Genomic DNA, 15,453 nt, shown 5'->3' with positions numbered 1-15,453 from the left:
TCTAGTGAATAATTATTTTACTTCTTTCATAATTAATATTTGTCAATAAGACAGACATTGAAGAAGGATCAAAGAAATTATATTTCTGTGTGTCTCTGGAGATGCACTTTATCCAAATATGGCATTATCTGAAAAATAAAAAGTAAATAGTTGTTATATAATGTGTAATACATTTCATAGTTCTGGAATAACCCCGAGGGCAAGGAGGATGAGTACTGCTTCACAGATACAGAACATAAGGCTTAGAAACACTAAATGAGGGGATCCCTGGGTGGCTCAGCGGTTTAGCGCCTGCCTTTGGCCCAGGGCATGATCCTGGAGTCCCGGGATCAAGTCCCACATCAGGCTCCCTGCATGGAGCCTGCTTCTCCCTCTGCCTGTGTCTCTGCCTCTCTCTGTGTCTCTCATGAATGAATAAATAAATAAAATATTTTAAAAAAGAAAAAAAAAACACTAAATGACTAAGCATATGACCCTCGTCAATGGCAGCAGCAGAACGTGAACCCAGGTACAATGGAGTGAATGTTTGTGTTCCCCCACCTCCCCAAATTCCTATGTTAAAACCCTAATCACAGTGTGTCAGTGTCAAGAGCTGGGGGCCTTTGGGTGGTAAGTCATGAGGGTGGAGTCCTCATAAGTGGGATTAGTACCCTTAGAAGAAGAGGCCAGAGAGGGATGCCTGGGTGGCTCAATGGTTGAGCATCTGCCTTCAGCTTGGGTCGTGATCCCGGGGTCCTGGGAACAAGTCCCGCTTCTCCCTCTGCCTAGGTCTCTGCCTCTCTCTCTCTGTCTCTCATGGATAAATAAAATCTAAAAAAAAAAAAAAAAAAAGAAAAGAAAGAAAGAAAAGAGGAAAAGAAGAGGCCAGAGAGCTAGCTAGCTCTTTCTACCATGTGATGACACAGCAAGAAAACAGTCCTCTCTAAACCAGGCAGAGGGCATTCATCAAGAACCCAAACATGTCAGCACCCCAATCTCAGACTTCCAGCATCCAGAACTATGAGAAAGTTTGTTTATGCACCCCATCTGTTGTGATTTGTTATAACATGCTGAACAATGACACCTGCATCTTCAGCTTTTAAGGCTAATATGTTCAAGTAAGACTGCTCCTCTTTTGGCCTCGACATCTCCAGGTGAAAGATTGAAAAAAGAGCTTAAAGACCTCTGGCTAAGAAAACTCATTCCCTGGTCTTCATATTACTATTGATTGAAGCAAAGACGAGTTCCCAGAACTCCAAGTGCTCTTAGCAAAGTCCCCAACCTTTTTCATCTTTAACACTAGTCGTCTCACCACCATTTGGGACCATTAAGACTACTCTCATTCTCTTCCTTATTCCTGTTAGTTGACTATCTCAAGAAGCCAGGAGTTCTGAGAGAGACACAAACCGAGAAACAGACTCTAAACTATAGAGTCCTAGTATATGGTTACCAGAGGGGAGGTGGTGGGGGGGATGCGTCAAATAGGTGATGGAGATTAAAGAGTATACTTATCATGATCAAAATAATAATAATAAAACAAATAAAAATAATGGGGGAAAAAAAAGAAGCCAGGAGTTCTGGATTGGCCCACATGCCCTAATGTTAACCACATAGCTCTATGAGCAAGAGGGCATTCTCTACCCAGAACTTCTATTCACTCCCATCCTGCTGCTTTATGTTTCTCCAAAGCTCTTACCTTATAACTACCTATCTCTATCTATCAAGTGGATCCACTCTATCACTGTATTGCCAAGCTCAAACAGTGCCTGGCAGAAAGCAGATACTCATTAAAATTTGCTGAAAGAATTGTGTTTCTTCCTCTAACATAGGTATATACAAAGGAAAAGAGTAAAGTACTTTCTAATCCTTACTGTATATACCCAGCCAAATGTACCTTCTTATTATCCTCCTCCATTCCTGAAGAACCTGGACAGCAACAAACATGCCATGAGAAACTCTAAGTTTGGGAGCCATCGCCCAAGGGCACACCTACTGGTTTCAAGAAGAATAAGGTAAGATTTACCATGACTTCAGGAAAAATACATTCTATGTCTCAATATCTATTCAATCAGATGGGTATTTTCTGAGTGCTTTATCAATCCCAAACACCATTCTAGGAATGGAATGGAAAAAGCGATGAAGAAACCAATATTGGGATCCCTGCATGGCGCAGTGGTTGGCCATCTGCCTTTGGCTCAGGGCATGATTCCCAGTCTGGGGATGGAATCCCTCATCAGGCTCCCTGCAAGGGGCCTGCTTCTCCCTCTATGTCTCTGCTTCTCTCTGTGTGTCTCTCATGAATAAATAAAATCTTTTTAAAAAATGTTTTTTGAAAAGAAAAAAGAAAAGAAACCAATACCATCAAGGAGCTAAATTAGGGAGTAACAAATATCATTGAAGAAAAGGACACCAGGTGTGGTGTTGCAAGATATTGGGAAGTTCTATTTATATAGGGTGATTTTTTAAAAAGATTTTATTTATTTATTCATGAGAGACACAGAGGGAGAGAGGCAGGCTCCCTGTGGGGAGCCCGATGAGGGACTCAGTCCCAGGACCCTGGGATCACTCCCTGAGCCAAAGGCAGACACTCAACCACTGAGCCACCCAGCCGTCCCTATATAGGGTGATTTCTGATTAATTGGTTTTTGAACAAGAGCTGAATAAAGTGAGGGAAGTAGAGTTCCAGACAGGGGAACAGCATGTGCCAAATCCCTAATGTGGGAACAGGAGTGCTGTGTCCCAGGAACAGGAAGAAAGCCAAGGTGGTTAAATGAAATGAGTCCAGGGAGAGTGGAGAGATAAGGGTGAAAAGGTAAGCAAGGACTTGTTCATGGAGAGCCTTTAAGCACAGGATAAGGCGTGTGGATTTTACCTAAGTGTGGTATGAGACCATAGGCCAGTTTTGACTAATGAATGACGTATCTAATGTAGGTTTTATAAAGTTCACTCAGGAGGTCATGTAAAGAAATAAATTTGAGAGGCATCAAGAATGGAGGCTGGAGGGCAAACAGCAGGCCCATGCTATCCTTTAGGAAAGAGATGAGTATGGTTTGAAACAGGGTGGCAGCTGTGGTCAGATTCAGAGACAGATTTTGAGGGAGCAGTTGACAGGACTTGCCGACCAATCAGATGTAGGACGGGAGACAAATAAGAGAACCAGAGTTACTCCTAGATTTTTGACCATTTTCCAAAATGAAAAGGCAGGGGTGAGTATTTATGTTTAGGATTAAAGGGTAGGAATTCTTTTTAGGCAATGGGTTAACATCAAGTAGAGGTGGTAGTCTGATACCTGCAGTCTGAGGGATATATAAAACTTCTCAGAAGAAAGGTCAGGGCCAGAAATAGCAATGTGGAAGTTATCAAAATAGAGATGAGATTCTTCAAGCCCTGTAAGATTGAAGACCAGCAATCTGTCTAGTTGGGATCACCTAAAAACTAAGCATAGATGAAGAGAAATAGGCCATCTTATAGAAAGAGGATATTATTTTACAGTTAATGATGTTTATCATTCAAATCAATACATATTTGTCAATGGTTTACAGGAGTAATATGTTCATCAAATTTTATTTTTTTAAAGATTGATTTTATTTATTTATTTATTTATTTATTTATTTATTTATTTATTTATTTATGAGAGAGAGGCAGAGACACAGGCCGAGGGAGAAGCAGGCTCCCTGCAAGGAGACTGATGTGGGACTTGATCCTGGATCCCAGGATCACACCCTGGGTCAAAGGCAGATGCTCAACCACTGAGCCACCCAGGCACCCCAACTTTCACTGCTTTTAAGTCAATTTCTCCCAAAAAGATAGTCTTCCAGGAACAAAACCAATTTTTACCTCTATCTATCTCTCAATTGATATAAACTCAGGAACATAATACTTTCTAAAAGTATTTAGAAAAAAAAAACTCAAAAAAATGTCAGCACCCTTCTCTATACCCACATGCTTTCTACTTGTGAAAATAATAATAATAATAATAAGCCCCCAATATCTCTTATTTATCCTTGATTAAAATTAAAGTTGAAATCAAAGACCTTAGAGATTAATGAGAAAACCATGGGAAAAGATTCTAATAAGCTTTTGGGAATACACAGCACTGTGTCAATAATTACCTACCACTTGTTCAAACAAATGGTTCTCAAGGTTTTTGGTCTCAAGATCCATTATATTCTTGAGAATTATTAAAGACCCTATCACGGTTTTGTTCATTGTTATATATTTCAATATTTATCACATTAGAAATTTAAATGGAGGGGCACCTGGGTGGCTCAGTGGTTGAACATCTGCCTTTGGCTCAGGTTGTGATCCCAAGGTCCTAGGATCAAGTCTCGCATCGGGCTCCCCATGGGGGAGGCTGCTTCCCCCTCTGCCTATGTCTCTGCCTCTCTCTCTCTCTGTCTCTCATGAATAAATAAATAAAATTTAAAAAAATTAAATGGAGAAAAAATTTAAAGCTCAAGAATACAAGTCCACATTCCATCTAATGGTCAGAAGAATGATGCAATTGCATGTCATATTGCTTTTGGAAAGCTCCATTGTACTCCCATGAGAGTAAAAAAGGTAAGTAATATCTGAGCATCATTATGAAAATAGCTTTGACCCTATGGGTCCCTGAAAAAGACCTGAATGCGCAGGGGTCTCCAGACCACCCTTTGAGAACTACTAATTTTTTAGACTAAAATAGAAAAAGCATGTATTTACATGCTAACTACTGTAACATTTAAATCAGGTTTATGCTTATTCTGTATCTTGTCATCATAAAGTTGAATGTCTGTTTGAGTCTATTTACTTAAGAGAAACAAAGAGCTTTTCTGCAATATTCAAAGGTTTGTTTTGGGACACCTGGGTGGCTCAGTGGTTGAGCGTCTGCCTTCAGCTCAGGGCATGATCCCAGCATCCTGGGGATCAAGTCTCCCACCCCCACTCGGAATTCCCACAGGGAACCTCCTTCTCCCTCTGCCTATGTGTGCCTCTCTCCCTGTCTCACATAAATAAATAAAATCTTTTTAAAAATTGTTTAATAAATAAAGGTTTGGGGATCCCTGGGTGGCTCAGTGGCTTAGCGCCTGCCTTCAGCCCAGGGCCTGATCCTGGAGACCCAAGATCAAGTCCCACATCGGGCTCCCTGCATGGAGCCTGCTTCTCCCTCTGCCTGTGTCTCTACCTCTCTCTCTCTCTCTTTTTCTCTGTGTGTGTGTGTCTCTATGAAAAATAAATTTTAAAAATCTTAAAAAAAAACACTTAAAAAATTAACTATCAAAAGAGCATCTGTTTGAACAGATAAACTTTAAAAAAATTAAAAAAATAAAGGTTTGTGTGAATGTTCCAGGATTGTTGGTTTATAACCTTGACGTCCTTAATGTTGGCTATTGAAATTACATTTGTTAGACTCTGTTTTGTAGAAAACCATGTGTATTCACAAAATGGTAAACTATGTTTGTCATATAAGGTGGATATTAGTCTCCACCATTAAACTTGTGAGGACTAACCTACTAGTGGTTAACTAGTGTGGCTTAACTCATCTGGTTCCAAGTAATTCAAGCAGAATAAAAGATTATCCAAATCACTTAGAGCACTAAAGCGATTCTTCCTTGTAATGAGTTATGTTTTGAGTAAAATAAACACATGGCTATTACAGATTAACTTTCAAACACAGTGGAGAATCTGTTTCCCATGCCACACTGTATCACCTCTCTGTATCACTTACTAAGATCATGGGTCAAATGGAAAGTCGCAACCACCTCATCAAAGAAGTCTCCAAAACAGTGATTCTTTTCTTTCTGATCTAACTTAATCATGCTGTTTTTATTTAATATAATTACACTTTTTTTTTCCAAATATATAACAAAATACCATCAGTTGCTTGTCTTGACTTAGAAACAAGTATTCAAGGATGCCTGGGTAGCTCAGCAGCTAAAGCATCTGCCTTTGGCTCAAGGCCTGATCCTGGAGTCCAGGGATCAAGTCCCACATCAGGTTCCCTGTGTAGAGCCTGCTTCTCCCTCTGCCTATGTCTCTGCCTCTCTCTGTGTCTTTCATGAATAAATAAATAAAATCTTAAAAAAAAAAAAAGAAACAAGTATTCACAATCAAGAGTAGTTACCCTTTCTCTTCTCCCTCCTGCAAAATAATGTCACCACCACCACAAACCCCTATGCCAACCTCCTTCCACATTTTATAATTGTTACTCAGGGCTTCTTGTTTGATATTTGTCATCAAAATCATTTCTATTGAATCTCAATTTTGTACGTGAAATTTTTGCAGAGGCAACAGAAATTGGTGAAATAGGAAGTCTCTGGAGGGTTTTTTTGTTTTTTTTTTTTTTGTTTTTTTTCTATTATAAGTATCTATATCAACTTTTCTCAAATGATGGTTCTCAGGCTCTCCTTAGTCTGCTGAAAATGCAGATTCTGGGACCTAAAGGAGAGCCTACTGAATGAGTCAGCCTGGAAGTGAAGCTTGGGATTCTCTAAGCATAAGAAACTGAGAATCTGGTCTATTGTTACATCACCTAACCTCATTGATTGATGCTTTTTACTTCAGACAGATTTCCTTTAAACTATCCCAGAGTGATACTTACCGAAACTCTCTCAACCCCAGAAATTCTCCTCAAGTTTACTTATAAATACCTCCTGTCAATTGGGTGGGAATCCTACCATAACAACTTACTTTTTGCAGGAAAGTGCTTTTTCTCTGGGTGAGCAAGGAGACTCCGTTTAATCCAGGAGCTCCTGCCACTGTCAGGAACAGATTCTTTAATTTGAGTGTGAGTAGAGGACTGATAGGCGGTGCTGAAATGCCTCTTTTGAACTCTCAGTGAGCTAACTTGATTGCTTCTTTCCACAAAGCAGTTGGATTCACGCTTTTCATTTATTTCCTCCAGGAGACGTTGTCTGCTTGCTTTAAGCTTTTCAATTCTTTCACTGGTCCTGTTTGTAGAAGTCATTGTGCTGGCAAAGGAATCATCAAATGATTCCTGCTGTCCTGCAAACAAATGACAAAGTACCATCAGTGGCTGCTTAACCTTGAAGTCAGTATTACAGTCCACTCCTCTTTCCCCTCCTGTAAAATGCCACCACCACCACTGTGCCCCTCACCCCACATCTCATTCCATTTTTATCCTTGTTTTCAAAGCTCTTTTTGTATTTTGATGTTTCCTCGGGAAATAAAGATCAGAAAAAGAAGACCTGAGTAAGAATATATGTTGTCAAAAAAAAAGAATATATTTTGTCTTTGAAACTAATACAGTGTATTCATTCTTGATTTTTAGGGACTCTTATTGCTTCTTTTCATTCTAAAATAATATATATTCATTGTAGAAAATGCAGGAAAGCATCAGGTAGGAGACGCCTGGGTGGCTCAGTGGTTTAGTGTCACCTTCAGCCCAGGGCCTGATCCTGGAGACCCGGGATCAAGTCCCACATCGGGCTCCCTGCATGGAGCCTGCTTCTCCCTCTACCTGTGTCTCTGCCTCTCTCTGTGTGTCTCTCATGAATAAATGAATAGAATCTTTAAAAACAAAAAACAATCTCACATTAACATTTTATATAGACGAACAGAGCTTTCTTTTAAGTGACTATGGTGGACTAGATTATTCATTCAGACATAGCTCCCAGTGGAAACTACTAAAAATTCTGGGGAAATTTTTAAATTTGTTCATGAAATGATAAGAGAGTTAGAAAATATCAAGTCCAAAATGAAAGAAAGCAAGAACGAGGACATAGAGAGGTAGACACAATCTGTGCTTGCCTGAGGACATTTTCTGATCCTGGAGGTTAGAGAAGTCATTCTGCTAGCCTACCCTACAAGGGACAGAAAAATCAAAGCCCAAAGCTATGCACCAGTGAAGAGCCTAAAGCAACCTTTTCCATATTAAGTTGGCCTCCAAAAGGTTACGCCCTCAGGGTGAGAGTGGATAAGAAATAAATTCACATTCCATCACCAACTTGCCGGAAGAATGTTGCTTTAGCACTAAGCACAGCTCTGGGAGAAAATCCCTCCATGAAAAGTTTTAAGTGCTTCCTGACTCACATGTATTTCCAGCCCAAATTCACAACTAGAGCAGTTACAAGAAATGTCAAGCTGAAAAACAAGAATGGTGCAAGAAACACCAAGCTGAGAAGCAAGGGTGGTGGCAAGAATTTAGCTGAAGGGGTTCCAGGCTAGGATGACACCCAAGTGATTGACAGAAGGAAACTCAACTCTTTTTTGGAAGAACTCCATCGTAGGCTTCTGGGAATTCCCAGTAGTACTTTTTCAAAGATAACAAATAGCACATAGCCAACGATAATCAATCAAGCACTAAGGTAGATGAAGCATCGTAAAGTGAGAACAGCAGCAACAAAACCATGAAATCTACTATGTGAGAAGCCTGGTATGAATTACAGAACAAAGACACATACTACACTTATTTTTTTACATACTACACTTAAAGAAACGAGAAATCAGTTTGCAGCTATCTTCAAGAAACAAGAAGCCAAAGAGAACTTCTAGAAATGAAAAATGTTATTCAATAATATTTAAATGTAGGTTTAGCAGCAGATGTGGATTCAGATGAAGAGATAGAGGACTGTGGGATAAATCAGAGGTAATTATCCTGAATGCAGCACAGAAGGACAAAAAAGACAAAAAGTATGAAAAAGTTAAATTTGTGGAGGACACAGTGAGGTCAAACCTACATGAAATGGGAAATCCAGAGGACAAAAATGAAGCAGAGACAAGATTTAAAAAGATGTTTGAGAAATATCCAGAATTGATAAATGATACTATTCCATAAACTCAAGAAGCTCAAAGAATAGCAGTCAAGATTTTTTATTTTAAGATTTTATTTATTTATTCATGAGGGAAACAAAGTGAAGAGGCAGACATAGGTAGAGGGAGAAGCAGGTTCCCTGCGGGGAGCCCAACACGGGACTCGATCCCAGGACCCCAGGAACCATGACCTGGGCCAAGAGCAGGCACTCAACCACTGAGCCACCCAGGTGCCCAAGATTTTTTTTAATCCACACTTAGGGGCACCTGGGTGACAGTCTGTGACACGTCTGCCTTTGGCTCAGGATCCCCAGGTCCTGGGATGGAGCCCCACATTAGGATCTCTGCTCAGGAGGAGTCTGAGCTACCTCTCCCACTGCTTATGTTCTCTCTTGCTATCTCTCTCTCTCTCTCTTCTACTCTCTCAAATAAATAGAAATAAAATCTTTAAAAAAATAATAAAATTTCAAGATGGCAATAGCAGAGCATTAAGCCAAGTGCAGGGTCCCTTTTGAGCATGGGGTCCCTGTGTTAGTGCAGAAGTCGCATGTCTATGACTCTGTGTATGACATAACAACAGGATGATTTCTGATTAATTCACCCAGTTTTACAGTTTTTTAAATGAAGATAAGTAATACGCATAATCTATGGCTTTTTTTAAAAAAAAGGATTTTATTTATTTATTCATGAGAGACAGAGGGAGAGGCAGAGACACAGGCAGAGCGAGAAGCAGGCTCCATGCAGGAAACCTGCCCAGTGTGGCACTAGGCCATGCGAATCCGGGATCACGCCCTGAGCCAAAGGCAGACGCCCAACTGCTGAGCCACCCAGGCGGCCCTAACCTATGGCTTTTTAAAGGGATTTGAGTGGCCCCTGGCTGTCTCAGTTGATGGAACACACGACTCTTGATCTCAGGGTTATGAATTCAAGTCCCATGTTGGGTGTAGAGACTACCTAAAAATAAAATAAAATCTTAAAAACGACAACAACAACAACAAAATAAAGGGCTTTGAAGGTAGCTCCAGTGGTTCAGCGGTTTAGCACCGCCTTCAGCCCAGGGCCATGATCCTGGAGACCCGGGGTTCGAGTCCCACGTCGGGCTCCCTGCATGGAGCCTGCTTCTCCCTCTGCCTGTGTCTCTGTATCTCTCATGAGTAAATAAATAAAATCTTATAAACAAGTAAATAAATGGCTTTGAAAATATTAAGCATATATGTAGAGAACATCCTTATTATTAATGGATTTCATATTTGCAAATTTGCCTACTCATAAAAATTTGTTATCTCAAAATCCATACACGTGGCATTTTCATCATCATTCCCAGAAATGTACAGAACTGCAAAAATCTGAGTCTCCTTGATGTGCATATTCCCAGCTAAGGTCAAACAAAGGGACACTTTGCCTTCTTGCTCTAGCCCTCATACTATAAACAAGTGTCTTTTCCTGATCTATTTAGTGTCTTTTTCTTAGGATGCCCCCCAAGTACAGCGCTAAAGGGCTTTCTAGTGCTCCTAAGCAGCAAGGCTGCTGTATTGTGCCTTACATGCCTTAGATAAGCTTTCTTCAGGCTTGAGTTATGTCATACTGCTTTAAGTTGTGAGTTCAATTTTTTTTTTTAAAGATTTTATTTAGGGTAACCCGGGTTGTTCAGTGGTTAGTGCCTGCCTTCAGCCCGGGCATGATCCTGGAGACCCAGGATCGAGTCCCTTGTCGGGCTTCCTGGGTGGAGCCTGCTTCTCCCTCTGCCTGTGTCTCTGCCTCTCTCTGTGTCTCTCAGGAATAAATAAATAAAATCTTTTTATTCATGAGAGACACACAGAGAGACAGAGACAGAGAGGCAGAGACACAGGCAGAGGGAGAAGCAGGTTTCCTGCAGGGAGCCCCATGTGGGACTCTATCCTGGGACCCCAGGATCACGCCCAGGGCAAAGGTAGCCGCTCAACCCCTGAGGCACCTAGGCATCCCTGGGAATTCAATGTTAATGAATCAACAGTAAATATTAAATAATGTGCCTCTAGGGACACCTGGGTGGATCAGTGGTTGAGCATCTGCCTTTGGCACAGGGCCTGATCCGGGGGACCAGGATCCAGTCCAACATCAAGCTCCCTGCAGAGTCTACTTCTCCCTCTGCCTATGTCTCTGCCTCTCTCTATGTGTCTCTTATGAATAAATAAATTTTAAAAAATAATAACGTGCCTCTACACAAATAGATACATAAAATAAAGTTACATATCGATTGTGACAAAAATGTTATGACCAGAGGCTCATAAGAACCTAACCCTGTATTTCCCCTAGGCGCCGGGGCTATTTGCTAATTCAATGTTTGAGGCCTCTTTACAGAATATAACTACTACAATAACAAGAATCAACTGTATATATAGAAAATATACTATTGCTTCTACAGGTATGTTATTATAAATTACCTTTAATGCACAGCAACCCAAAGCCTGTTTGAAGTCCATTGGTTTGGATCAGCCTACTGAAATGTTACCCTGGTGATAGAACATCATGACCTAAGGCATTCCAACTTTGTTCTCTTCATAGAACCCTAATTAAGAGAAATTTTGGAGTTAGACCATTTATTTATCAGCCATGTATCCTTGAATAAATTGCTAAATCTCAATATTAATTTCTTCATCTGAGATAAAGAGCTATATTTCATTAAGTTGTATGTTTGTGTGTATACGGTAAAAGGTAGGGAGGAAGTTGGAATTAAATGAGATACACATGTAAAGCTCTTTACATTGTGTCCGGTATCAATTTATTACATGTACTGATGTTTCTTTATTTTTTTATTTTTTTATTTTTTGTTTTTGTTTTTGTTTTTTGTTTTTTTGTACTGATATTTCTTGAACAGGTACTCTGTGCCTGGTATTGTTCTGGGTACTGGGGATAAATGGGCACCTAACCCCATGAAGCTTATAGTCTAAAATTTTAAGGTAGATACATAGCTATTTTTGATTTTATTAAAACCTCATCTTTTACTTAGGAATTATTTTATTATATCTTTTTTCTCAGAAGAGGAAGCCTACACACACACACACACATGCACACACACACATGCACACACACAAATCTTCAGAAATACACTTCAAAAATACAAAAGTCATAATTTATTTATCTCTTTACAGGAATTTGTGAGAGAAGAAATAGAAATGGTATTGGTAGAAATAGAAATGGTAGATCACAATGACAGAGAAATGAATTCTTTAATAAACTATATGAAGGATCAACAAAAGAAAACCACCCAGTTCTGATAATACTGGGGTAAAGAAAACCATTGAGACTAATGTAGGGCAACTGCTGTATTTTGCCATTGTTGTTTTTGTTTTGTTTTGTTTTTTAGCAAAGATCCTAGATAATCCAAAAGGCTTATCAAAAGACCTAATTAGTTGGGCACAACCCTAGCATCTGAGGGCTAGGTGGTATATTCAAATCCTCTCAGAGTGCAGCCTGGAGGAAGATTTCTACATCTGTAGGCTTCAGTATCCTTAGCTGTGAAATGGATTTTTATCAGCAAAGAGCCATTGTGAGGATTTTATGAGATAACAGATGAAGGGACTTATAAAGTATATAAAGCAAGGTTGAAGAGGAAAGATTTTTCTCTGCCCTCAAGGTTCTTCTAGCTGGTCTAAGAATTAAATTGACATGAGACAGATAACAGGAACGAACCAAATTTAATTTATGCATACGAAGTCCTACAGACATGACCAAGACAGGCAGCTTTATTTATTTATTTATTTTTTTTTTTTTTTAAGACAGGCAGCTTTAAATAAACAATAAATTAGTGAGGAACTGACAGGATAAAGAAAACCTAAAAAAAAAAAAAAAAAAAAAAGAAAAAGAAAAAGAAAAAAGAAAACCTATGTTTGGGAACATCAACTAATAAGGAATTCTTTTTCTTTCTTTTTTTTTTTTTAAAGATTTTATTTATTTATTCAAGAGAGACACAGACAGAGAGAGAGGCAGAGACACAAGCAGAGGGAGAAGCAGGCTCCATGCAGGGAGCCCAATGTGGGACTCGATCCCAGGTCTTCAGGATTAGGCCCTGGGCTGAAGGGGGCACTAAGCTGCTGAGCCACCCGAGCTGCCCCTAATAAGGAATTCTAACAGAATTTGGACAGAGGGTAGTAAGTTAATAAAAGTAACAAGGTTTGTTTATATAGGCCTCTTCACCCTGAATTCTCTCTGATAATAAGGATGTCTCTCTATCTCCTGATGCAGGAAAGGTACCATTCACATGGGAGATTAATTTCTTCCTTTCTGAAGACAAAGGAGTGTCAATGTGTCTGTTTTGCACTGGCTGTTTCTTAAGTAACTTTAATTCAAAATAATCAAAATGCTAATGTGGCATATTTTGGGGTAGCCTGTCCTGAGCCCCAACACAAGCATTACGGGTTTATCTAAAATGTGCATTGATTAGGTTATCATTTCAGAAAGTTCTGTGTGTATCCAAGAGTAACTCTCCATCATTATTTAACAGTGCAATTTTTATCACATAAAAAAGCCAACTTGAATAATTCTTAAGCCAACAATTTTCCCTCACTCAAAGGTTATTCTCCCAGTAATGATTTTAGGCTACATCCTAAGCTATCATACCTATCCCCTTTTTCTTGGATTTTCTCTGGTTCGCTAAGGTGAGTTTAGGGTAGGCCACCATAGCATGTGATGCTTTAGCATGAGCATTATTTTGAGCCCAAAACAATCAATGCACATAAGCATGAGGGCATACCCAACGCCATAGGATGTAACTGATATGAGAAATATGCTATAGGTTGTATCTAAGAGGCAAAGTATTGTCCTAGAATGCTTGTAACAATGCCATTATTTTCAGGGCAGTATAGATGTAAAGATTTGCTAAAATTAGGTAAGCTGAAAGTTGGGTGTGTTGACAATATTAATTTCCAGGCTTTAAAGGAGGGTAATGTCTCTGAAGACCAGGAAATGGGCTCTGGCGTGGTCTCTGGAGAAGAGCACAGAGATTTAGCAAAGTCTACAAAATCAGGAATCAGGCTGTCCTTCAAAATTTACATAACCACTTATTTGTTTTGGGGACAGGGATGAACAAAATTGACTCAAGGTGTTTTAGAGTCAGCCTTAGAATGCCCTGAGATCTCTCATGTCCTAAGTAGATAACAGTTGTTTGTACCATTGAAGTTTAGATCTGGAGGCTTTATGGCCTCATTCAGCCTGTGCCTTCAGGAGCATGAGGGAGTCTATAAAAGTTCCCTGCTCAGTTTGATTACCCTCTGATTAGAATCAGAGGTGACAGGCAGAGATAAATCCTCCAAGCAGATGGTAGAGAAAGTCACATGAGTGTCAATTAAGAAATCTAATTCCTGATCCCCTACCTTAAGGATAATGGTTGGCTCTGGGGAGTGACTGAGGACTGGCTGACACTGTTATTTAAAGGGGAATTGTCTCTCAAGAGAAAAAAAATTTTTTTTTGAAAAACAAATTTTCTGAGAGTGATGGGGTTTAGGGAAATTGCTTCTTCAAATTTCCTTTTTTTTTTTTTTTTTTTTTTTTAAGGATTTTATTTATTCATGAGAAACAGAGAGAGGCAGAGACACAGGCAGAGGGAGAATCAGGCTCCATCCAGGGAGCCCGACGTGGGACTCGATCCCTGGTCTCAGGGTTAGGCCCTGGGCTGAATGCAGAGGTAAACCGCTGAGCCACCCAGGCTGCCCTAAATTTCTTTTTTCTTAAGCACAGGACAATTTCTCTTTCAGTGACCTGGATTCTTGCAGTGTCAGTGATTGCCTGGAGGTGAATAGGGGAGAGCTCGGAATGGGCCTAGCATTGCTCTCAGGGTCAGGCTTTGGCCTTTCCAAAGATTCAAGTTGCAATGCAAGAATTGCTGCTATGAGTTCTTTGTTTTTCCTGCTTTCCTGCAAGCTATTTTCCAATAATTAAGTAGCTGCCTCCATTATTATGCTTAGTGGTTGCTCTGACCAACCAACCGTGTGGATTTGTTTTTTACTATCAGGGAGAAAATATCCCACTAAAGCAGAGATTAAAAGATTGCTGTGTTCCACCGCTTCTGGATTTAACAAAGTTTGCCTTTGAAAAGTTTATATAAAACATTCAACAAAGGCTTTTATGTGCTCTTCCTTCTAAGTACATGGTTCTGCCTCAGACCAATTTACTTTGAGGGGGAACACCTCTAACATTGCTCCTGTACTGAGGCCTTGATACCAGCCTCTAGTTGAGCTGTTTCCTGGTCATGCACAGGAGAGCCTGGGAAAGGCTCAGGCCATCTGTTTCCTCTGTGAGGGGGTTTTCTCCAGGGACCATCTAGCCTGTCTCCTGACTGATGGGGAACAGGGCTAGGTGAGGACAAAGCACAGGCCGGGCAGCACATTGACAAGTCCTTGAAACAGGTAGAGGGACATTCCTCTACAGACTCAACTGCCTCAATGTTCATACTTTGCTAAGGGCAGAAGGCGATCTTAGCCAACCCCTAGGAGCCTGTAAGTCTGCTTTAACATATTAAAATTCCTTAAGAAATTTCCTTTGTCTTCGGGGCACCTGGGTGGTCCAGCGGATGAGTGGCTGCCTTTGTCTCAGGTCAAGATCCCAGGATCCTGGGATCGAGTCCTGCATTGGGCTCCCTGCAAGGGGCCTGCTTCTCTGCCTATGTCTCTGCCTCTCTCTGTGTCTCTCATGAATGAATATATAAAATCCTAAAAAAAAAAAAAAAATTTCCTTTATCTCTACCCC

General features: G+C 40.2%; 1 protein-coding gene across 1 annotated transcript; it reads right to left on the bottom strand.

The window, feature by feature from the left end:
* SPATA45 (spermatogenesis associated 45) lies at positions 1-11,278 on the bottom strand. Its single transcript, XM_077902176.1, has 3 exons — positions 11,154-11,278; positions 6,649-6,963; positions 1-128 (listed from the first exon to the last, which is right to left on the bottom strand). The coding sequence occupies exons 2-3, from the start codon at positions 6,923-6,925 to the stop codon at positions 109-111; spliced, it is 297 nt and encodes a 98-aa protein (XP_077758302.1). The 5' UTR covers positions 6,926-6,963; positions 11,154-11,278; the 3' UTR covers positions 1-108.
* Positions 11,279-15,453: the final 4,175 nt, after the last annotated feature.

This window comes from Canis aureus, chromosome 6 (assembly GCF_053574225.1).
Source record: "Canis aureus isolate CA01 chromosome 6, VMU_Caureus_v.1.0, whole genome shotgun sequence".
Lineage (NCBI taxonomy): Eukaryota > Metazoa > Chordata > Mammalia > Carnivora > Canidae > Canis > Canis aureus.
This window is presented reverse-complemented; position numbering and strand designations above follow the sequence as displayed.